At 43.9% G+C, this 26,067-nt stretch overlaps 1 protein-coding gene across 7 annotated transcripts in view; it reads right to left on the reverse strand.

The window, feature by feature from the left end:
• CDC14A (cell division cycle 14A) overlaps positions 1-26,067 on the reverse strand; it is a 137,638-nt gene that overhangs the window by 44,324 nt on the left and 67,247 nt on the right. For 6 of the 7 annotated variants that reach the window (XM_005300895.5, XM_065554284.1, XM_024107337.3 and 3 more), the window contains 3 exons: positions 11,060-11,126; positions 9,513-9,575; positions 4,849-4,936 (listed from right to left, as the gene is read on the reverse strand). In XM_005300895.5, the coding sequence (XP_005300952.2) occupies positions 4,849-4,936; positions 9,513-9,575; positions 11,060-11,126 (218 nt within the window). Of the gene's footprint in view, positions 1-4,848; positions 4,937-6,572; positions 6,662-9,512; positions 9,576-11,059; positions 11,127-26,067 lie in introns of those variants that run through there. The other variant, XM_024107340.3, reaches the window with a different exon arrangement.

Genomic DNA, 26,067 nt, shown 5'->3' on the forward strand with positions numbered 1-26,067 from the left:
ATCAGTGAGGAGTGAAGCCTTAGATGACAGAGGATGAACAGTGTGGGGAGCAAAGCAGACAAAGGTCATTGATGGTAGGGTACTCCATGGAACACAGTGAGCATCAAAAGCTAGTCACTTTGGCATTTTGGAGGGACCTCACACAGCCCACATTTATTCCCCTACTGCCATTTATTCCACTCAGTGGAGTTAAACCAGTTGTAGCCCTCGTGGGAAAGCTGTTGATAGGCTAAATGGAAGTACTGTGAATTGGTAGTGGGTTCCACTCACTATGAACCTGAGAATCTTCTGTTGATCTGGACAGGTCACTATATGAAAGTAAACCTCCTTTAAGTTGAGGCCAGCATACCGATCCCTTTGTTCTAGGGAAGGAATAATGGAAGCTAGGGTGGCCATGTGGAACTTTATTTTCTTCAGGTATTTATTTAACTCTCTCAGATCTAAAATAGACCTGAAACCATCTTTTGCTTTGGGAATAAGGAAATAGTAAGAACAAAAACCCTTCCCCCTGAGAAACAGAGGAACTTCCTCTATGGCTACAGCTAGAAGGAGAGATTGAACCTCCTGCTGAAGAATAGTCTTGTGAGAGCGTCCCTGAAGAGCATGGAGGAAGTGGGACAGAGGATTGGGAAAACATATTGGAAGGAACAGATGGGCCTGTAGGAACTGGCATATTGCCCTCAACAAACCTGTCAAAAATGTGTTTTTAGAATGGACTGCTGGACAAGAGGAATCTGCTGCCACAAAGGAGGAGTAAGGAGGTAGTTGTATCCTATAATTTCTGCTCCTTTTTCTCAGCAAGTCTTGCGGTAGAGGCAAAAAGCTTCCTCTTTGTCGCTGGTGTATAGATTCCAAGCGACTTCAGGGCTGCCCTGGAACCTTTTAGACTACATAGCTTATTGTCCATCTTTTCCGAAAAGAGGAAGGGACCTTTAAAGGGCAGATCTTGAATGGCCTGTTGTACTTCAGGAGAAGACCAGTAGACTGCAGCCATGAACACTGCCTCATAGATATGGCAGACACCATGGAACAAACTGCTGAGTCCGCTGAATCCAATTGATCCTGACCATCTGCTTGTCCTTCTCCACCATCACACTGAACTCTTGCCTGGAATCTTCCAGTAGCTTGTCTTTAAACTTCATGACGTTTTCCCAGAAAGTAATCATAGCAACTCAGAGGAGTTTGCTGGTTAGCAACTGTAAGTTGCACCCCTCCTGTTGAATAAAATTTACAGCCAAACAAGTCCAGTCTCTTCAACTCCTTCCCCTTTGGTGTGAACACTTGATGCCCCTATCTCTCCGGCTCATTAGCTACTGACACCACCAAACAGCCTGGGGCTGGGTGAGAGTAGAGGTGTTCAAAACCCTTAGAAGGGACATGGGATCTCCTCTCTGCCTGTTTCACTGTAGGAAGAAGGTAAGGAAAGGAGGTAGGGGTCTACCAATTGCTTCATTAATTGGGAGTGCAACTCAGGAGGCTCCCATCGAAGCTAATTTATTCACTAGTTTGTGGCATTTCTTGCGGACCTCTTCCCCTGAATGTCTAACACCAAAGCCACCCTTTTAAGCAGTTCTTGGTGAATCCTGCAATCCTCCAATGGTGGTGAATCACTTACCATCTCTATAATCTCATTTGGTGATAAGGAAGATGATGCACCAGGATGCTGAGGTGATGTCTGGTCTGTCTCCTGTGGTTGAGGAGCTGCCTGAGCAATTTCCAGTTACTTGGTACCATATGTCAAGAGAATGTTGCCTGTGGTGCTGACCCTCCTCCGCCACCCCAAGAAGTCAACTCAGATGCGTGAAGGGAGGTCCTAGTAGGGGGAGGAACACTCGATGTCCAGAAAGGCCTCGGACATGGTCTGGGCCCATACTTGCACAGGCCTTTGTCTCTTGAGATGTGCCCACTTCTGGAATTGATGAGAGACCCATGAACTCCAAAGCTCTGATGGAGGGTATGCATCCTGTCTTGCATGGGACACAAAAAGAGCCCACTTCTGAGTCTGAAGAAAATGACTCCAAGTCCTATGATAACAGTGGAGCAGAACCCATGTGGCTAGGAAATAAAATAAGCTGAGCCAGAGAATGACAGTACTGTGGATATTAATGGTGGTTTGCCCATGGATTGTACTGCCTCTTACGTGCCAGAAACATAGAGGGCATCAATACCACATGCTCTTGTAGAGCTGGTATAGGAACCATAGTCACTGGTACCAGCTGAAACCATTCCTGGACTGCCAGGGATACCTGTTCCAAAAGGTTGAGTAATTCTCTAGTGGCTGCATATGCCTCTGGTGTCATTGGTATCAGAACTAGGTCTTGAATCTGAACTTTTTGCATAGGAACATCAGGGATCAGCCTCGATGGACCCGGAACAAATTCCAGAGTCGACAATCCCCCCTTTCTAGATGAGGAATGCTCTGGGGAATGCTTCCCCTCAGTCTCTCTCCCAGAGCCTTAGTCTCTAGATGGTCTTGGTACCAATGCTCTTTCTGAACAGAGTACCAAGTCCTTGGAAGATATGGTTCTCTTCTTTGGTACTGGGGTAAAGAACGAGGTGCCAAAGACATCTCAGGTAGTGTGCTCCCGACTGAAGGTGCAGCACTTGGAATACGCTCTGAACCCAAGGGCTCTGATGGAGGGCAGGGTGCCATCTCCATAAGGAGACACTTACATCTGGCTGCTCTATCTTTTTAGAGTGAGGCTTAAATCCTTTACTTGTCCTTGATGTGGGATTCCCCCAACATTTTAGGCAGCTGGGGTGCAGGTTGCTGACCTGCATCAGCCTGCTGACCTGCATCAGCCTGGCACACAACTTGCAAGATTTAAACCACAGAGTGCAAGGCATGGCTCTGGTACCAGTACTGAGATTCAAATTTGGCCCAAAAAGGACCTAAAACTGAAGCCTATCACTAGCACTAACTACTGCTAAGAGAACAAAACAATTATATACCAAAAGTGAGGGAAAAGGTTGCGACAGCAAGACCAGAAGTGCTCTAACAACCATCACAGTGGTAAGAAGGAACTGAAGGGTGGTTGGCTGCAACTCCATATTCTTATACCTGCATGCAGTGGTGTGCGATGGTGGAGAGCACTTGTGCCACCCCAGTGGATATTGCTGAGGGATAAAGTTCCCCGACAACTGCGCATGAGGTACATACATACCTACAGTAGAATAGATATGTGCAATCACTCGAAGAGCTCACCGACTTTGCAATGAGAATGCAGGTTAAATCACTCAAGCAATTACAGTCCTTCATTGCCTTGCCACAATGCCTCTGTATGCCCAGAAGACAGACAAGTTCTATAATTCACTGGGAAAGCGTTAAAGAACGGCTCAGCTTACTCCAACACAAAGAATCATGAGATATGCTCCCATAAGTCCTGGTGACACACAGGTGGCTGCAGCACCAGCAAGGACACAGTAACTTTGGGATGGCTTTGCAATGTGGCTGCTCACACCCTCTGAAGTATTCAGACTTCATACGATGGTCCAACCTTTTCAGTACTGTGGGCTGCATTCGTAGCTGTGTAGCACCTCCGCAGGCAACGTACATGAACAAAATAGTGTCTTCCATGAGGCGTGACCTTGCACGTTCAGTACATGGAAGGTCATGTTGTGCAGAGGATGCCATTTTGCTCTACAAAACGGTGTCCATGCAGCATGATCTTGCATGCACCATACATATGAGGTCATGCTGTGCTGAGGATGCCAATTTTGTAGAGAAAAATGGTGCAGGGCTGGATGCTTTTGGGGGCGAGGCACCATCATCCTGAGGGTTGGATCCTTCCCAGTGGCTGCCAGTTGAACCACCCCTCATCCCTCCACTCCAGTATTTTAAAGGAGCAACTTATAAATCACATCTGTGAAAGTACCCACTGCAGGTAATGATTGTAACTGAAAAGTTAAAAAAAAATGTTTTTTCTCAGTTCATGTACTCAATACATTGACAGTACTTTGCGGTTTCCGTTTCCCTGTATAGCTAATCAGTTTCCATTTTAATTTGTATGCGTGTTTTTATTAAATACAGCAGCTGGAAAGAGACCATTAAAATTAGAAAGTGTGACTTGAAAAACCACATAGATTTGGCAGGGAAACTGAAGGGTAGGTGTAGCAAAAAAACTACCTGTAACCAATTTTTTAAAAACTAACTAGATTTCTAGTTGACTCTTCCCCTTTAAGTAGTATGAATAAAAATCCCTTCCCCTCTCAATCAGGTTTCACCTCCTTGCTCTCTCTAATGTTATAAAACCTACTAGTTTCTCCATCATCTACAGAATCTTCAATAGGCAACACCTGAATTTCTAATGTAAAAACAAGCATTTTTAAACCCTTCAGGGCTTTTTTATACAATATAAAGAATCTGGTCTTGCACCCTTTTTTCTTCATTTCCCCCTTTGTAGTTCACCTTTAATTCTGCATAGAAGTGAGATCAGTTGTCAGTTTCAGGAAGAAAAGTAGGAAACCACCTCAAATTTCTGAGTCACTTACTGAGTGAATTCCACAGATCTCTTCTGATTGTCATTGAATGAAATTAAGTCCTATGATGTGAAAATTCTATACCAAATTCTAACCAAACTGACAAAAAACAAAACAAAACAAAAATAAACACACAAAAAACATCAACCTATCAATCCACTTACTGGAATCAATGTAACTTTGGTTTTTTTTTAAACATACTCTAACCCTTATCTACTCTCTTCACAAATACGCCAGAGATTGGAAATAAAGACTAATCATATTAAGGAACAGAAGGGTTATAAAAAAAACAAAAACAAAACAAAAAACAAAAAAAACAAAACAAAAAAACCACAATGTTTTGACATATGATTGACAAGAAGAACATACCATTTTCAATTTTGGTTTTTGGATGAGGTCCACTAAATGCTAAAAATTTTCCTGGAACAATCCAGTTGAAGTCACCATTTTCTACCCGCTATTGAGCATTTTAGGAGAGAAGAAAGGAAAAATATTTTAAAATTAATGCACAACTGTTAAAAATCTATCCCTGGATAATACTTTTTTTTTAAATAACTGTATCCTCTCTATAGAAATCATATGAGCAAAGCATTTCAGACGTAACTATTTGGCTCAGAAAATGGGAGAAACCAGCCATATATGAAGCTATTTGCCAGAAATTTACACGATAGTAAAGGTAATCTTAGAAAAGCCTACTCTGGAGAGATCTTCAAATAGGCAAACCTTTCTACACCTGACCTAAGACATTTCTGCATTATCAAAGGCTATGGAAATCTGCCACATCATTTACTATTAATTCCTTTTTGCCATTGTTAACAAATTAAGACAAATTAGCTCTCAAAATAATAATTTCCTTTTTTCCTTGTGAAAGTTGTAATCCATGTACTGGCATGGCTCTGATGAGTCAGTAAACAAACCCAACTATAAATCAATAAGAGGATATTAAACGCTGAAAGAGGGTTTTCTTTAAAAGAAACTACAAGATTGCATGTTCCTCTAACACGAGAAACAAAAGTATTTTGTTTATTTTTAAACTCAGGCTTCACAACTAATCTGTAAACCTGGAATTCTTCCATTGCTCCCTCAGCTGGCCAAATCTGAAAACATCTCTCAGACACATAACCCAAGGCTTCCCTAATCTCTAATGCTTCTTAAAAAAATTACAGATGGGTTCATTCCCAGTTTGACAATATAGTTGCTCTACACGTGACATTTTTTGCAATGACACTCTGTTTGCATGTTGTATGAAGATTTTTATATCATTTATGAGTAGATGATATATTCAGTAGACTAGCTCACCACCCCACATAAAATCTCGCCAAGTAAAAAGTTCTGATTATGTCCATCACTGTAGGTAATTTGTAAACTATTTGCCTGGCTACCCCATTACAATTGACTCCATGGTCCTCCCACAAGTAAAACTCATGCTGAAGTAAATAGGAGCATAAGGACTGATGGCCTGACTTCTTACCTGGCAAACAGCAGAAACAAACAAATTTATACCAATGTCTGTAACCTCAGTAGATTGAGCAGAATTTTATATAAGAACGTTTTTCATTTGATAACTCAATGTTGTCAGCTGTATTCATGAATACTGAATTCTTTGTACTTAAAAAGGGACATCATCTACACCTCAATTTTTAACCTACCTGAACAAATATACAGCTGACAGATAACTGGAGATAGCTGATAAGAACCTAAAATACCATTATAAATTCAGTATTTTCTGTCTAATTCAATGAAAAGGGAACAATCTATAAGCCTGGACCTGTGTAGGACAATGAAGGAGAACTGGTTTCTACATCCATTATTCTTGCATATCTGTCCGTTTAAAATTATTCTTAAAACAACTCCCACATCTACACTACAAGTCATTACATTTGTGACCGTGCCAAAAAAATACCTGTTTACATTTTTAGCTTCACATACTGGAAGTATCTGGACTGAATAAATACACACAGCAGGTTAGTTGGTGTGCATGCTCAGTGTTTAAACTGGAGAAGTGCAAGTATAAAGGTAAGTGGCATTTGGTTATGAGAGAGTTGAGGAGAACTGGAGAAAGGAGAACACAGGCACTTTTTAAATGGGCAAACCTGAAAGAATGCAAGAAGAGAAAATTGAAGAGGGTCCCAGATTCTCATTTCTTTAAGTAGGTCAAAATTAATCCAAGGCAGCAGTGTTCCTTTAAATAACAATTTCCACATTCTTCAAAAGTGAATAATCTCAAATGTAAACATTAACAAAGAATGGAACACTTTGTAGACAGATTACTAGTTTATACTATTATGTACACACCGTGCTAGAGAAACTTGACCGGGCATGTACATATTCCCAAGAACCTTCTTTTTTCAATCAACTATCTTTTGTTTTTAGAACAAGCCTTTTACTATAGTATACAAAGAGTAAACAGAATAAAGATTACTTGCTCAACATAAAATATAGTAACTATAACAAAAAATGCTGAGCAATGCAACAAAGGCTGCTGTCGTGGAGAACAAAATTGTGTATCAGTCTATACACAACAGCACACTACTGTACTTAGAAAAACCTCTTTCAAAAATTTTTTAAATTGTGGGAACAGCTAGATGGTAGGAGGGATGGGAGAACTCAATTTGGTGAATGCTGAATGTTCAATACTGAGTTCAAGGTTTGTCTGTCATTTTACTCCCTGCAAACTAAAAACTCAACTAACTTTTCCATGGACATTCTTCTTGCCCATTTCCTACTGTCTCTTGTACTTCAGAGGGATCTTAACTCATATCATAGAATCACAGGACTGGAAGGGACTTCAAGAGGTCATCTAGTCCAGTCCCCTGCACTCATGGCAGGGCTAAGTATTATCTGGACCATCCCTGACAGGTGTTTGTCTAACCTGCTGTTAAAAATCTCCAAGGATGGAGATTCCACAACCTCTTTAGGCAATTTATTCCAGTGCTTAACCACCTTGACAGTTAGGAAGTTTTTCTTAATGTCCAACCTAAACCTCCCTTGCTGCAATTTAAGCCCATTGCTTCTTGTCCTAACTCAGAGATTAAGAAGAACAATTTTCCTCCCTCCTCCTTGTAACAACCTTTTATGTACATGAAAACTCTTATGTCCCCTCTCAGTCTTCCCTTTTACAGAATAATCAAAGCCATTTTTTTCAATCTTCCTTCATAGGTCATGTTTTTAGACCTTTAATCATTTTTGTTGCTCTTCTCTGGTCTTTCCTCAATTTGTCCACATCTTTCCTGAAATGTGGTGCCCCGAACTGGACAATACTCAAACTGAAGCCTAATCAGCACGGAGTAGAGCGGAAGAATTACTTCTTTGTCTTGCTTACAACACAGTACTCCTTCCTACACAGTCATTTCCCATTTTGTATCTGATTGTTCCTTCCAAAATGGAGTACTTGGCATTTGTCCTTATTGAATTTCATCTTCAGATCAGATACTTCAGATCATTTCTCCAGTTTGTCCAGATCATTTTGAATTATAATCTTATCCTCCAAAGCATTTGCAACACCTCCCAGCTTGTTATTGTCCATAAACTTTATAAGTGTACTATCTATGCCATTATCTAAATAATTGATGAAGATATTGAACAGAACTGATCCCCACTCATGCCCTTCCAGCACAACTGTGAACCACCGATAACTACTCTCTGGGAATGGTTTTCCAACCAGTTATGCACCCACCTTATAATAGTTCCATCTAGGTTGCATTTCCCTAGTTTATGAGAAGGTCATCGAGACAGTATCCTAAGCTTTACTAAAGTCAAGATATACCACATCTACCACTTACCCCCATCCACAAGGCTTGTTACCCTGTCAAAGAAAGCTATCAGGTTGGTTTGACATGATTTGTTCTTGACAAATCCATGCTGACTGTTACTTATCACCTCATTATCTTCCAGATATTTTCAAACTGATTGCTTTATTATTTGCTGCATTATCTTTCCGGGTACAGAAGTTAAGCTGACTGGTCTGTAATTCCCCGAGTTGTCCTTATTTCCCTTTTTATAGATTTGACTTTTCAAAGATAATCACTAATGGCTCAGATATCTCCTCAGTCAGCTCCTTGAGTATTCTAAGATGCATTTCATCAGGCCGTGGTGACTTGAAGACGTCTAACTTATCGAAGTAATTTTTAGTTTGTTCTTTCCCTATTTTAGCCTCTGATCCTACTTCATTTTCACTGGCATTCACTACTTTAGACGTCCAATCATGACCAACCTTCTTGGTGAAAAGTGAAACAAAGAAGTCATTAAGCACCTCTGCCATTTCCACATTTTCTGTTATTGTTCTCCCCTCCCCCCACATTGAGTAATGGGCCTACTTTGTCCTTGGTCATCCTCTTGCTTCTAATGTAGTTTTAGATAATGTCTCTGTCATCTTATCTCAAATAAATTAAACAGCTTTTAATGGAGTCACAGAGACCTGTTTAAGTTAAGCACTTCTACAAATCTTTAGACTTATTTTATTTAAGCCTGCTCAACTGCAGCACCACACTTAAAAAAGGACACCAATGCCTCTGTGCTCGCTACATGAATGATTTCTTAAAATATAGCGTTTTCTAGAAATACATACAGTAGTACATCAAAGCACTGGATAAATTTAAGTAAGGTGGCCTTTTTAATAAGCAATCTCCAGAAGAGATTTTGGTATGTATTCAATTTAGTATTGAATACACCACTGGTACATATACACTCCACCCCGATATAACATGAATTCGGATATAACACGGTAAAGCAGTGCTCGGGGGGGAGGGGGCGGGAGCAGCACACTCTGGTGGATCAAAGCAAGTTCGATATAACACGGTTTCACCTATAACGCGATAAGATTTTTTGGCTCCCGAGGACAGCATTATATCGAGGTAGAGGTGTACCACAGTTTTAACTTGTACTACTCATTTACATTGGTCAGAATACAAAAATAAAATCCCAAGTCCAACACTACAACTGATTTCTATTTATGCACGCATTCTAATTCATAGCATGTGCCACTGCACATGCAAGTCTAACATACTTTGAGCAAAAAATTAAGATATACAAACCTCATAGTGTTCATATTCATCCACGTCAAATGTCTTAAAATCAAAAAATCCATGCTGAAAGGCCTAAAAAAAAATAATAATAATAAAAAATGTTTTTGATAGTTTCTTACATAGGAGATTGATCATAATAGTCTATTGTCAGGCCTTTGTATTTTGTAGCATATTTAAGAATCAACAAAATAAAATTGCCCGAGTTTAAAATTTTTAAAAATCCAAAAGTTTATACTAAGAACATTGAAGCTTGCACATTTGAGCAAATCAGAAAACTCAGAACTTTAAGTAACATTAAGGTACCACCTGCCACTTTAATTCTACCCCCTTATACATATAAGTATGGTACAGGTTTTTTTTTTTTTTTTTTAAACTTTTTACTAAGGCAAAGATATAATAAAATGATAACATACTACATCGTACATTACTTATTCAGGATCAGGTTAATATTCAAAGAAGCTGACTATATATTCTGGTTTGCTATCTGGGGAGTCCTCAAGACCCAAGAGTATCCTACCAGTCCAAAATCAGAAGGTAAATAACCCCCCCAAATATATATATTTGTAATAATCTCACTTTTAGGACAATCTCCTGATTTCAGGGGGCCTGACTCACGTTTTTTTAATTTTTGGTGCTGACAATCCTGTCATGTGTTTTCTAGAAAATACTTATTTCTTCAGTCCCATGCATCATCACTGTACACTGAATCCCTAATAGAAAAGAACACTTACCTATACATTTGACTTTTTTTAAAAACTAATTTCCTCGAGAAGTTTGACACAAAAATTATAAAGTGAAAATCCAGTTTGAAAACCGTCAATTGAAAATGAAGAAATACTCAAGTCAAATTGCTGCATAATGGTACAACAAAAACTAAGCAAGTTATTAAAATTGCATTACCATTTTCCTTTTTCAACAGTTTTGGAAAGGCTGGGAAGCTATATCAAATCATAAAAGTCACTGTTCCAAGAATTTTATTTAGTACAGGTCATAAAGGTAATACTTGTAATAAAACTGGATTAAGCATTGTTAAATTTTCTCACCATCATTCACAAATACTGTGTTAAAGATAGTATTTTTGAAATACCAGTTAGATTAAATAATTTTAATTAAATCTTAGTCTACTTTCTCAATAAGTAAGGATACTGACCTCAGTTATTCCTTTGTAACTATTTTTAATTTGAGCCAACAAAGCTTATGCTCTAATAAATTTGTTAGTCTCTAAGGTGCCACAAGCCCTCCTGTTCTTCTTTTTGCAAATTGTTACAGAAACTTTTCCACACAGAAGAGGTTTGGTGTACATACAAGTTCCTACACATCATCTGATCTTCAGAAGTCTGTAAAACTCAGGTGGCAGCCAACTAGTAAATCAGTAGTTTAATACTTTCTCCTACTCTCTGCATTTAAAGGAAGTCCTCATGCTTTCAAGTTTTGTGGCAGGGTATGACTCTTTCCAGGAAATTAAAACAAAACAAAACAAAAACCCACCAGATTTCTAGGTAATTTTTTTTTTTTAAAGAATCATTGTATTTTACAGTAAGGAGATGTGCTATTACCTTTTTTATTCCCTGCAAGCAATCCAGGATTGTGAGATTGTATGTGCAGTTCCCAAATGAGGCATCCCTAAAAATTTAATACAAATTAACATTAACATGTACCGGACAAAAGTCAGTCAAGAAAAAGCATAATCACAGCAGCATTATTACATCCATTTATTTCATAGTTATTCAATTCTCATGTGAAAGCTCAATCTAGTTAGCAGAAAACATCACTTACAAATATGAATATGCCAAGTATCTTTCTCTACACCGAGTAACTCAATTTCTAGTAACTAATGTTTAAATTATCTTTAAAAAGTAAAATAAAATTATTTCATCTCAGTGGTAATACATTTTCAGGAAGCACACAAGTACTGCTTTGTGATCGATTAATTCTCTTCGTTACATATGCAGCAGTGCTTAGCAGCCTCTCCACACACACACACACACACACACACACACACACACACGTCTTTACCGCACCATGTGCAAGAACAGTAGCAGTCTTGACAAGAGACAACAATAAACAAATGCATAACAGAAATCAGAAACAAGTCTTAATTTCTGTTTTTAATCAACCCAGATACCTAAGGAAGAGGGGTGAAGATGACCACCAATTGGCATTTCTTCTGAAATCTATTTCACTTAAATGTGTCACTGAAGATACGGTTAACAATTATCCTGACACACAATGTAACTTTACCAGTATGGCAAAAATGTAGCTCCTCTTAGTGACATGAAATTATATTCAACATCAAGCCAGATATTTAAAAAAAAAAAAAAAACCCCAAAAACACAAACACAAAATGAGTATTATTCAAAAGCTACACCGAACACGCTCGTAAAAATTGCCAAGCAGAAGTGAAAAAAAAATTTTTTTAACTGTTCAACAGTTTCATAGAACATGTATAAATGGTTTCCCATCTTAATACTTTGAGACAACTTACTTTTCCATAATGAACTCATAAACAGGAAGAAATAAAAGGCTTTTCAAAATGCAGCCGTAGTTTAACAAATATTTTTCCACAGACATACTGCCAAAACATTAATACAACATATTCTAAATTGGAAATTTTCACACTATTCATCCTGTAGAACCAAGAGACCATTATAGAAGTGTAGACATGTAGTACATTATTTTTGCATTATGAGCACATAAATGCATCCCTAATTTGCATATGCAATGCTCAATTTGATGTATTGATTTTTATCTTAATTGACAGTAATACATGAAGGCAGGGGTAAGGACGGAATTTGGTCCACTGCTTATTTTACTAAATTAATGTTTCTGTCTATCTGTTAGTTATCTGTAATTTTGTAATGTTGCATGACTTAGAGCACTAGGGGCAACCAACTGTCAGAAAAAAAATAGGAACTACAAATAACCTTGCCATATTCAGAGCTAAACCCATCTCTTTCCCACAGTAATATCCTCATTGTTCAGCCATACTGAAGAACGACAGGAGGCACTGGATGTGGTTTAATTGGGTGGCAACTTTATTCACTTAAAATATCTATTGTACAGTGCAGGTCATCATTGCTTCCTTAATCATTTCCACATAATCCTCAACCAAGTCCAGTTACTGCATTGCTGGGACTCTCGTAAGAGAGTTAAGGGGGCTAGAAAAAGAGGGGGGCTGGCTCCCCCTTGTACCAGACTTAGGACCCCCAAAACTCCACTTCCTCATCTCCCTTAGGGATGTTTTCCTTTAAATCATTTTCCAATCTATTTTATCCAATTACCAAGTCCCTTCCATAATGACACTACACTCTAAACCCCCTTCCCCCACCCCAAACCCGCAGTGGGGAAAGTGAAAAACTCACCCCTTGGCCAATCTGCAGTGGGGGAAATTTTTTTTCCCTCCAGTCCCTGAGGAAAATGGGGCAAGTAGTATAATACCCACTGTGGGTCATGAAGGAACCCAGGGTTTTTTTTCAGATTTCATGGGTCGGCGCTGTGGGTGCTGCCAGCCTGATCCAGGTAAAAGATAGCTTCTCTGGGACTAATCCGGGTATAAATGCCCCAACTTCCAGTCAGCTGGAAGGACAGTGGACCTTCCCTGCCCCACAATAATCACCTGGGTCAGCCGCTTCCTGTTCCTACCTGCTTCTGGGTAAGCTTTTCCCCTTCCTCCCCTGCTGGTACCAATAACAACCCCTTTTCTTCCAACCTGCCAAACAAGGACCCCACTGCATACAGCTTTGGTAAGCACATTCTCCTAGGCTCATTCTCATAAGGGATTATAAAGGAAGTAACCATTTGCCTCAGCCATACTTGCACCAGGTCAATATAATTGATTGATATAAATGTCTCAAATCAGAACATCCATAGTTAGGTAAGATGAAAAATTTAGGAGAAACATTCAGACACTTCAGGACAGCATTAACTGCCTGACGTTAGATGATCTTCCCTATAGACAGGTTTTCCCTAACTGTTCACCGAAGAGGACTTTCGCAACCTTTTCTGAATCATAGGGCTGGAAGGGACCTCGAGAGGTCATCTAATCCTGTCCTCTGCACTCATGGCAGGACTAATTATTATATGGACCATCCCTGACAAGTGTTTGTCTAACCTGCTGTTAAAAATCTCCAAGGATGGAGATTCCACAACCTCTTTAGGCAATTTATTCTAGCGCTTAACCACCCTGACAGTTAGGAAGTTTTTCTACTAATGTCCAACCTAAACCGCCTTTGCTGCAATTTAAGCCCATTGCCTCTTGTCCTATTCTCAGAGGTTAAGAACAATAATTTTCCTCCATCCTTTTTGTAACAACCTTTTATGTACTTGAAAACTCTTATGTCCCCTCTCAGTCTTCTCTTTTCCAGACTAAACAAACCCATTTTTTTCTATCTTCCCTCATAGGTCATTTTTTCTAGACCTTTAATCATTTTTGTTGCTCTTCTCTGGACTTTCTCCAATTTGTCCACATCTTTCCTGAAACGTGGCGCCCCAACTGGACACAATACTCCAGCTGAGGCCTAATCAGCACGGAGTAGAGCGTTAGAATTACTTCCTGTGTCTTACTTACAACACTGCTGCTAATACATCCCAGAATTATGTTCGCTTTTTTGGCAACAGTGTTACCCTGCTGACTCATATTTAGCTTATCGTCCACTATGAACCCCAGATCCCCTTCCGCAGTACTCCTTCCTAGGCAGTCGTTTCCCATTTTGTATGTGTGCAACTAATTGTTCCTTCCGAAGTGGAATACTTTGCATTTGTCCACCCCACCATCAACCTCAGCCTGGACCAGTCCACACAAGAGATCCACTTCCTGGACACTACAGTGCAAATAAGTGATGGTCACATAAACACCACCCTGTATCGGAAACCTACTGACCGCTATACTTACCTACATGCCTCCAGCTTCTATCCAGGACACATCACACAATCCACTCTCTACAGCCAAGCCCTAAGATACAACCGCATTTGCTCCAATCCCTCAGACAGAGACAAACACGTACAAGATCTCTATCAAGCGTTCTTAAGACTACAATACCCACCTGGGGAAGTGAGGAAACAGATTGAGACGGGTACCCAGAAGTCACCTACTACCGGACAAACCCAACAAGGAAAATAACAGAACACCACTGGCCATCATGTACAGCTCCCAGCTAAAACCTCTCCAACACATCATCAACAATCTACAACCTATCCTGGAAAACGATCCCTCCACTCTCACTGGCCTTGGGAGGCAGGCCAGTCCTTGCTTACAGACACCCCCCCCCAACCTGAAGCAAATACTCACAAGCAACTACACACCACACCACAGAAACACTAACCTAGGAACCAATCCCTGTAACAAACCCTGTTGCCTTCTCTGTCCCCAAATCTGCTCTAGCGACACCATCATAGGACCCAACCACGCCATCAGGGGCTCATTCACCTGCACATCTACTAATCTGATATATACCATCATGTGCCAGCAATGCCCCTCTGCCATGTACATTGGCCAAACCGGACAGTCTCTACGTAAAAGAATAAATGGACATAAATCAGACATCAGGAATGGTAACATACAAAAGCCAGTAGGAGAACACTTCAATCTCCCTGGACACTCAATAACAGATTTAAAAGTAGCCATTCTTCACCAAAAAAAATTCAGAATCAGACTTCAAAGCAAAACTGCTGAGCTACAATTCATTTGCAAACTTAACACCATCAATTTGGGCTTGAATAGGGACTGGGAGTGGCTGGCTCACTACAAAAGCAATTTTCCCTCTCTTGGTATTGACATAAGAATAAGAACATAAGAATGGCCCTACTGGGTCAGACCAAAGGTCCATCTAGCCCCGTATCCAGTCTTCCGACAGTGGCCAGTGCCAGGTGCTCCAGAGGGAATGAACAGATCCTTCCCTTGTCGCTCATTCCCACCTTCTGCAATCAGAGGCTAGGGACACCATTCCTGCCATCCTGGCTAATAGCCACTGATGGACCTATCCTTCATGAATTTATCTAGTTCTTTTTTGAACCCTGTTATGGTCTTGGCCTTCACAACATCCTCCGGCAACGAGTTCCACAGGTTGACTGTGCATTGTGTGAAGAAATGCTTCCTTTTACTTGTTTTAAACCTGCTGTCTATTAATTTCATTTGGTGTTATGAGAAGTAGTAAACAACATTTCCTTATCTACTTTCTCTACAGCAGTCATGATTTTATAGACCTCAATCAAATCTCTCCTTAGCCTTTTCCAAGCTGAAGAGTCCCAGTCTTATTAATCTCTCCTCATACGGAAGCTGTGCCATACCCCTAATCATTTTTTTTTGGCCCTTTTCTGAACCTTTTCCAATTCCAATATATCTTTTTTGAGATGGGGCGACCACATCTGCACACAGTATTCAAGATGTGGGTGTACCATGGATTTATAGAGAGGCAACATGATATTTTCCGTCCTATTTTCTAACCCCTTCTTAATTATTCCCAGCATTCTGTTCGCTTTTTTGACTGCCACTGCAAATTGAGTGGATGTTTTCAGAGAACTATCCAGTGGTAACAGCTAATTTAGACCCCGTCGTTTTATATGTAAACATTTTAACTGACACTTCCTCATCAAGTATTGGGAGTGGACAACACCCACCCTGACTAAATTGGCCTTCAACATTGGTTCTCCACTTGTAAGGTAACTCACTTCTCTTCATGTACCAATATATATTTATGCCTGTATCTGTAATTTTCACTCCATGCATCTGAAGTGGTGGGTTTTTTAACCCACAAAAGCTTACGCACAAATAAATCTGTTACTCTTTAAGGTGCCACCAGACTCAATGTTTTTGTGGATACAGACTAACACGGCTACCCCCTGATACTTGCATTTGTCATTATTGAATTTCATCCTATTTACTTCAGACATTTCTCCAGTTTGTCCAGATCATTTTGAATTATAATTCTATCCTCTAAAGCACTTGCAACCCCTCCCACCTTAGTATCGTCTGCAAATTTTATAAGTGTACTCTCTATACCATTATCTAAATCATTGATGAAAATATTGACCAGAACTGATCCCTGCGAGCTCCCACTCGTTATGCCCTTCCAGCATGACTGTGAACCACTGATAACTATTCTCTGGGAATGGTTTTCCAACCAGTTATGCACCCACCTTATAGTAGCTCCATCTAGGTTGCATTTCCCTAATTTGTGTACTAGTCTCTGATTGAGACAGAATAACTGACTAGAAAGACCTCTGGTCTGTCTTATCTGGTAAGGCAATTCCTATGGTCCTAATTAAGCCGGATGTGTCAGAAAATACAGAACAAAAAAACAGTTAAAGCAAGCCTTGATTGCACATCATAATACAGTGTAGCTTCCCTTTTTAGCTGGCTACTATTTTATATATATACGTACACATTTTCATGTTTTAAGAGAAGAAGAATATGTATTCTGACCAGAAGGAAATATATTTAGTTGCAAATATAATGGCATGTGTTATCTTTGGGGAAAAGTTTACTAAAGAAAAGTAAAAATGACAGACTGCTTTGTGCTGCATTTCAAGTGAGTTACTTTTTATGTTTAACTTCATATTTATCACTAGATTGTAAAAAGCATGTTTATTTGAAATAAGTTTTAGCATGGAAAAAAAAGAATTTGAATAATTTCATTGTTACATTAAAAATATTTAATTATAACAAAATCATTTAAAAATTTTAAGCTTTCAAGTTCTCGATAAAAATCAAATATCTCTCGATAAATTTCAAAATACGCAGAAAATAATGAATTCTGTTATATAAAAGGAGATACAATTTTGATGGGGCTAAAATGCATAAAAAAGTAGTTTGGAGAAGATATACACAAGTGTATTTTAGTATTATGTCTGTTGAGAGACAGAATGAATAGGAACATACATATGGATATATCAAGAAAAAATCCCTCAACAGAGCAGCGGTAACGGAAAATGTATTATACATGGAGAAGGTAATGAAGCGGCAAAGCTATGAGAAAAGGACAAAGTGTTTTTGTAAAGCGTTTACAGAACTATGTAATGAGTGGTGGTGATTAGACTTGTTTTGCATGAGTTATTATACTACAAATTGTGCACACGACTTTTTTCATTTTACTTTTATTCCAAAACATTCAATTACAAATAGCATATAATTCTGGCTGTATTAGTATGTATACAATAACCAACTATTCCTCCAGCTGATAAGCCATCAGATACTGTGGCAGAGGCACTGAATTAATGCTTTATTTTTAAGAATCCATTGTGCATGAAGGAAGTGTCATGACAGCTGATTTAGCTAACTGTAGCAACCCAAATAATTTGCCTGTTACATTTTAATGCCTTGATGAATATAAAAATTTGCTTTATCTCATTACTTATGTCAGCTCACATAAAAGTCAATAGCTCTTGTATATTTGTAGATGAAATGCATGCAGTAATGAAATGTGACAACTGAGCAAGTTTAACAAAGTTACTTTTCTTCGTTTCATTTTACAAAACTTATTATCCTATCAACATAAGCAAAAACATATTTTCAAACAATAGTGGCATGAGGGTAGATTTTCATTAACTACAACTAAAGCACCATGCTCAATCTAAAGATTCAATTCCTAAACAAAGTCATAAGAGTGTTTACTGGAATAAAATGTTTAATTACTCACAGCATTTCTTCAGCCTGACAATGAAATGGTGAGAGAAAAAGAGAACAGGAGAAAACTAGGATCAAAGATCAAAATGGAGAGAGCAAAACTAATAGCCACCATGCATCTCATACCTGTGACAGGGGAGGAACACCAAGCAATCCTGTCAGAAAACAGGAATTGGAATATTTCCTGTTTTTCATACACATGATAAGGGAAGATATAAATTATCAGCCTTCTTAACAACCCAGACAAGCAGAGGCAGCAGTGAAAAGTATGAACTCTGCAGAGCTACCTGTACTATGGATAGATAAAAAAAAATCATGAAGCCACCTCCCTATTAACTAAATAACCACACACTGTCAATTATTTCTATTAAATGCTACTAGAAGATGCATTTTAATATACATAATGAGTATAGCTCTGTACAGGAATAACTGCTGTCTCTGTGTTTCAATTTTTATAGAAATAAAAAAATTGTCCATTTGGAACTTGGAAATCTTTTATTTGAAACCATCAATTTATTTAGACAAATTGACAAATGAAAGGAATGGCTTAATGGTCTAAATCACAGGATGAAAGTAACCAGCTTCCCTGGAACATGAAATTCAGATCCCAACAGGGTCAACCCATCAAAAAAAAAAAATCCTTTTTTTTTTTTATTTTAACTTAAGTCAAAGTGGGTCAGCCATTTTTTGAGAACCAGGCTGTTTTTCAGTATTAAAAAAAATGTTGGCAGCGTCTTCTTTGGAAAGCTTTACCTCCCCCCATCGTTTGAGCAAAGACTTGAAATTTGGAAAGGGTGACCTTTGTATCAGGGATCAGGGCCGGCTCCAGGGTTTTTGCCACCCCAAGCAGTCTTCGGCGGCAATTCGGCGGCTGGTCCTTCGCTCCGAGAGCGAGTGAAGGACCCGCCGCCGAATTACCGCCGAAGAGCTGGACTTGCCGCCCCTCTCCGTTGGCTGCCCCAAGCAGCTGCTTGCTGGGCTGGTGCCTGGTACCGGTCCTGTCAGGGATGTGCCTTTTGCTGCGCCATTGAGAATCTGTCCAAATTTGGTCAAGTTATAAGCCTTTGAATAATTGCTATTCACACATGCTCAGTAGACTTATTTCACTTTTAGCAGCTAAAATGTTAGAAGATTCTGCCCTAAGTAAGCATGCTCAAGCCTCTCACTGCTTGTAGTGCTGAGCAGACTGCACATGTGCTATCCTCAGAGTAACTGAGAATGCTGCACCTCAGGCCTACAGGGCCTAAGATGGACTTTGCATGTAATGGCTGTTCAGAGTAAAGTGGGATTGAACACAGGAACTGAGAACAGGGAGCTGCTCTCTCGGTGTGCTCTGTGTCCTTCCCCCCTTCTTGCTGGCATCCAGGCCACTGGCCATGAAAAAGAACGGTTACTTACCTTCTGTAACTGTTGTTCTTCGAGATGTGTTGTTCACGTCCATTACACATTAGGTGTACGCGCGCCGCGTGCACGGACGTCGGAAACTTTTTCCCTTAGCGGCTCCCATTGGGCCGGCAGGGCCCCCTCCTTCCCGCCAGAGCGGCGCCCCGCTCCAGGGTATATATATCCCTGCCGACCCGACCCCTCCAGTTCCTTCTTGCCGGAGACTCCGACAGAGGGGAAGGAGGGTGGGAAGTGTAATGGACGTGAACAACACATCTCGAAGAACAACAGTTACAGAAGGTAAGTAACCGTTCTTTCTTCTTCGAGTGATTGTTCACGTCCATTACACATTAGGTGATTCCCAAGCTTACCATTGGAGGTGGGTAGGAGTCAAGGTACAACTGACTGTAGCACAGACCGTCCGACCATCGCGTCCTCTCTGGTCTGATGATGGATCGCGTAGTGGGCTGTGAACGTATGCACAGACGACCAGGTGGCCGCTTTACAGATCTCCTGGATAGGGACCTGCACCAAGAAGGCCGTTGAGGACGCTTGGGCCCTAGTCGAGTGGGCCCGGATCTCTGGGGCCGGAACATTGGCGAGCTCATAACATGTGCGTATACAATGCACAATCCACGCCGACAAGCGCTGTGTCGAGATAGGCAAGCCTTTCATACGTTCCGCAATGGCAATGACCAGCTGAGGTGTTCTGCGGAACGACCTGGTCCGTTCAAGGTAGAACGCCAATGCCCTTCGAACATCAAGGGTATGTAGGCTGCGGTGATGAGGGTCCGTATGGGGTTTAGGGAAGAACACCGGTAGACAAATGTCCTGTCCCATGTGAAACTGCGATACCACTTTCGGGAGGAATTTGGGGTGCGGCCTCAGTTGCACCTTATCCTTATGAAAAACTGTATAAGGGGGTTCTGAAGTGAGGGCCCTCAATTCCGATACCCTCCTGGCCGATGTGATGGCCACGAGAAACGCCACCTTCCACGAGAGGTGCATGAGGGAGCAAGTGGCTAGGGGTTCAAAGGGGGGTCCCATGAGCTTTGTTAGGACTAGGTTCAGACTCCACGCAGGGACAGGCGGGCGCGAGTAGGGAAACACCCTCTCCAGCCCCTTGAGGAATCGGGCCACTGTGGGGTTGGAGAACACTGACACTCCCAATTCTCCCGGATGGAAAGCCGAAATGGCGGCTAAATGCACTCTAATCGAGGCGGGCGCAAGCCCTTGATGCTTGAGGTGTAGTAAGTAGTCCAGGATCGACGGAACTGAGGCCTGTAAAGGCTGTATGTGCTGAGGCTCGCACCAGTGGGAGAACCTTTTCCATTTAGCCAGGTAGGTCGCTCTTGTGGAGGGCTTCCTACTACTAAGGAGGATTTGTTGAACCTGGTGAGAGCACCTGTGTTCCGCATCGTTCAGCCAGAGAGATACCACGCCGTGAGATGTAGCGATGACAGGTTCGGGTGGAGCAGGCGACCTTTGTCTTGTGTTACTAGGTCGCGATGGAGGGGGAGGGTGATCGGGTTGGCTATGGACAATTCCAGCAGGGTCGTGAACCAATGCTGGCGTGGCCAGGCCGGGGCGATGAGTATAATTGACGCCCTGTCCCTGAGGGTCTTGAGGAGGACCTTGTGTATGAGCGGGAACGGAGGGAAGGCATACCTCAGGCTCCCTCCCCATGGGATCGTGAAGGCATCTGCTAATGATCCCGGGCTGAGGTTCTGAAATGAGCAGAACTGAGGGCATTGACTGTTGTCCTTGGTGGCGAACAGATTCACCCGGGGAAAGCCCCACCTCCGGAAGATTGAATGCAGGACGTCTCGCCTCAACGCCCATTCGTGCATTCGGTAGGATCAGCTGAGGCGGTCCGCTAAGCCGTTTTGGATCCCCGGGAGATACGTTGCGATGAGGTGGATCGCATGGGCTATACAAAAGTCCCATAATTGGAGTGCCTCGCGACAGAGGGGAGAGGACCGGGACCCGCCCTGCTTGTTTATATAGAACATGGCGGTAGTGCTGTCCGTCAGGACTGCCACGCTGTGACCTTCTATGGTGGCGTGGAAGGTCTGACAGGCGAGGCGAACCGCTCTTAGCTCCTTTAGATTGATGTGAAGCAGTCTGTCTTCTCTGGACCACAACCCTTGGGTCCGCAGTTCCCCCAGATGCGCCCCCCAACCCAGGTCCGATGCATCTGTTACTAACGTCAGAGTGGGCTGTGGGGCAGCGAAGGGGATCCCTTCGCAGACCTGCTGTTGATCGAGCCACCAGCGGAGCGAGCCCAACACCCGATCTGGGATCGTCACCACTAGATCCAAGGGGTCTCTGTTGGGGCGGTACGTTTGGGCAAACCACAACTGCAAAGGCCGGAGCCTTAGGCGGGCATGTCTGACCACATGTGTGCAGGCTGCCATGTGTCCCAGGAGCTGCATGCAACACCTTGCCGTTGTCGTGGGGAATTTTTGGACTGAGCTTACGGCCCTCTGAATTGTCAGGAACCGTGACTCTGGGAGGCTTGCCCGCGCGGTCACCGAGTCCAGGGTTGCACCTATGAAGTCCAGTCTCTGTGTGGGAACTAACATGGACTTGGGCACGTTGACCAGGAGGCCGAGCCTGTCGAACATTTGCAAGGCCAGTGTCACGTGAGATCGGACCTCGGCCTCCGACCTGCCCGCGAGAAGCCAGTCGTCCAAGTACGGGAACACACGCATCCTTCTCTTCCGAAGGAAGGCTGCTACCACGGACATGCATTTCGTGAATACTCGTGGTGCTGATGCCAGGCCAAAAGGCAGGACCGTAAATTGGAAATGGCGCTGGTTGATAGTGAAGCGCAGGAACCGCCTGTGGGCCGGATTGATGGCGATGTGAAAGTAGGCATCTTTCATATCGAGGGCAGCGTACCAATCCCCCGGATCCAGGGATGGGATAATAGTTCCAAGGGAGACCATACGGAAGCGCGTTCTGATCAGAAACTTGTTTAGGTCGCGCAGGTCCAAGATAGGACGGAGGCCCCCTTTTGCCTTGGGAATCAGGAAGTATCTGGAGTAGAATCCTTTTCCCCGTAGGTCCGGTGGGACCTCTTCCACTGCTCCTGCTGCGAGAAGGGTCTATACCTCCTGCATGAGAAGTTGCTCGTGAGAGGGGTCCCTGAAGAGGGACGGGGAAGGGGGATGGCAGGGAGGGGGCGAGGAAAACTGGAGGGTATAGCCCGCCTTCACTGTGCGCAGGACCCAGCGGTCCGATGTTATGCGCAACCATGCCCGGTAGAAATGGGACAGGCGGTCCTTGAAACTTGGAGGAGGATCCGGCATGGAATGTGGTACGCTGTCCTCGGACGTAGCTTCAAAAGCCTGGTTTGTTCCCTGGCTGCGGCTTGCCCTGGCCGTGACCTTGGCCCTGGTTAGGCGTATTGTTACGTCTCCGCCTGTTATCCCTGCCACGACGGCGGTACGGTTCGTGCCGAGGGCGAGGGTGGTACTGCCTCTGTGGTGGCTGAGGTTTAAAGGGCTTGCGCTGTGTCACCGGGGTATGCATACCCAATGACTTAAGGGTTGCTCGCGAGTCCTTAAGGCTATGTAGCCTGGCGTCCGTTTGGTCGGAGAACAAGCCCGAACCTTCAAACGGGAGGTCCTGCAGTGTGGTCTGCACCTCTGGCGGAAGGCCTGAAGCCTGTAACCATGCCGAACGCCTCATCACTACCCCTGACGCGATTGTTCTAGCCGCTGCGTCGGCTGAGTCGAGGGAGGCCTGCAATGAGGTCTTGGCCACCGCCATACCCTCGTCCACCAGGGCCGTGAACTCAGGATGTGCGTCCGGTGGTAGGGAGTCCTTAAACTTGGAGACTGATGCCCAAGAGTTAAAATTGTGTCTATTTAGAATCGCCTGCTGATTAGCGATCCTCAGCTGAAGGCCCCCAGATGAATAGACTTTCCTCCCGAACAAGTCTAATCGCTTTGCTTCCTTGCCCGTGGGCGCAGGGGCTTGCTGGCCATGACACTCTCGCTCGTTGACCGCCGAGACCACCAGCGAACAAGGAGACGGGTGCAAAAAGAGGAAGTCAAATCCTCTAGATGGGGTGAAGTATTTCCTCTCCACACCTCTTGCAGTTGGTGCACTGGAGGCCGGCGTTTGCCACACCGTCTTATAGTTGGACTGGACTGTCCGTATAATCAGGAGAGCGACTCTGGAGGGCCCCTCCGGGCTCAGGATATCGACCATGGGGTCCTCCTGTTCTACAGTCTCCTCCGCCTGCAAGCCCAGATTGAGGGCTACCCGGCGAAGCAGGTCTTGGTGCGCCCGATGGTCAATCGGGGGAGGGCCAGACACTGTCGTGCCCGCTACTGCCTCGTCCGGCGAGGAGGAAGAGGTCGGGGCCTTCTGCCCATCCTCATCTTCCTGCAACCCGGCATCGACCGGTTGCTCCTCTGGGGCCTGACCCACGGTGTGGGACTGGGACGGTACCGTGCTCGGTGCCGAGTCCACTCCCTCCCGCTCCTGCGGTCTAGAGACCGTTGCCTCCTTATGAGATGGCGGGCGGTACCACGGGGAGCGGGAGCGGTACCCTGATGGCCCGGATCTCGAGGTCCTAGATGGGGGCCCTTGCTGGTGGTAGGCCCAGGGTGTCCAGAACGGCCATTGGCTCGGTTGGCCCCACTGGGGATGGCCACAGGGTTCGTGGTCCCTGCTAGCTGGCGCCCTATGGGCATACCCGCCGTACCGGCCAGAGTCAGTCTCCGACACCACGGACGGTGACCTGGAAGGCCACGGCGGAGCCGTAGGACGGTGCCGGTCCGGGTTTGGGGAGTAGCGCCTCCGCGACCAGGACCTGGAGCAGCGTCTCGCCGACCTGGACCTGGATCGGTATCGGTGATTGCGGGACCGGGAACGACTACGGCTGGTCGGTCTCGGGTAATGTACCGCCGACGCCTCGCGGTGCCGAATCGTGCTTGGTTGCTGAGTCGGTGCCGACCGCTTGTTGAAGCCCAACTGCTGCGGTGCTTTCTGCACCGAGGGCAACCGGGAGTCCACCGAGGCGGAGCTCGACCAGGACCGGTGCCTTGAACGGTGCCGAGACGGCGACCGTGATGGGCGCACCATCGCCGGCTTGCCTCTGTGTGGCAGCTTCGGTGGAGCGTCCTCAGTACGTGGAGGGGCCTCAACGGACAATGCAATGAGGTCCTTAGCTGCCTCAAATGTGTCCGGAGTGGAGGGCTGTTCCAAGAGCTCCTCCAGCCCTTCATCTTCACTCGACGCGCCTATCCCGGGGCTCGACGGGCCTTTCGGCGCCGGAGCCTTAGGCGCACTCGAGGTCTTCACCGGCGCCGCCCTCTTATGCGGGGAGCGTCCTCGGGCCTTGGGTTGGCCCTTCGATTTTGCCGGCGAAGACGACCGGTGTCATACATGCCCCCGTTGGGTCGGTGCCATGGGCTTCGGGTGACCCGCCGGCGCCGGTTCCCGCACCGATGCCGGGGCGCTCCGCACTGAGGCAGACGGTGCCGCCGAAGTGGAGGGCTGCAACGCCGTCTCCATGAGCAGCTGCTTGAGGTGAAAGTCTCTTTCTTTCTTAGTTCTGGGCTTAAAGGCCTTGCAGATCTTGCAGCGCTCTTTCTGGTGAGCTTTCCCCAGGCAGTGGAGACACGAGTCGTGGGGGTCGCTCAATGGCATAGGCTTGCGGCACGTGGCACAAGCCTTGAAGCCTTGGGCGTGCGGCATGCCCCGCCGCCCAGGGCCGGTGCCGGGGTTGACCAAGCAACCACAGCAGGAACTTTAAGTACCTAATGAGCTGTTAACTACTAAGCTCAACACTACTACTAAATAACTGATAACTGTTTGCTAAATAACACTAATGACTATGCTAAGGGACACTCTCAGACGAGAGACAGAGTTGTTCCAACGCCGCCACGGACGGTAAGAAGGAACTGGAGGGGTCGGGTTGGCAGGGATATATATACCCTGGAGCGAGGCGCCGCTCTGGCGGGAAGGAGGGGGCCCTGCCGGCCCGACGGGAGCCGCTAAGGGGAAAAGTTTCTGACGTCCGTGCACGCGGCACGCGTACACCTAATGTGAAATGGACGTGAACAATCACTCGAAGAAGAACTGGCCATATTGGTTTTACTGACTGACTAAAAAGGATAGTGGGGTAAAATGAGATTTTGTTCTAATAATTAGACTCAGTGGAATTTGAGTTGTACATATGGCTTCCTTTTTGTTGCCTTGACTCTTGATTACAGAGAAGTGTAGGGGTCTGCTATAATATTATGGGTCTTTTCAAGCGGCGTGACTCTTGTCTAGAATAGTAGATCATACTTCGTTTCAAGACTGGTTTTACTGGCATTTTGTTGCTGTGAAAGGGATATGCAGTGATGCTATGGCTTGGTTAATAGTAAATCTCAGAGTCACTTATTCTAAATCTCCTGGGCTTGCCAGGACTTGCTGGCTTGTTGTACAAAGGGAAAAAGTGATCAATCATTTTGAAAGAGATAAGAATTTCAAATACTAGGAAACTTCAGTCCATGAAGGTTTTTGAGTTTGTGAAGCTAATTTTAGTGATAGAGCACA

This window comes from Chrysemys picta, chromosome 8 (assembly GCF_011386835.1).
Source record: "Chrysemys picta bellii isolate R12L10 chromosome 8, ASM1138683v2, whole genome shotgun sequence".
Taxonomy (NCBI): domain Eukaryota; kingdom Metazoa; phylum Chordata; order Testudines; family Emydidae; genus Chrysemys; species Chrysemys picta.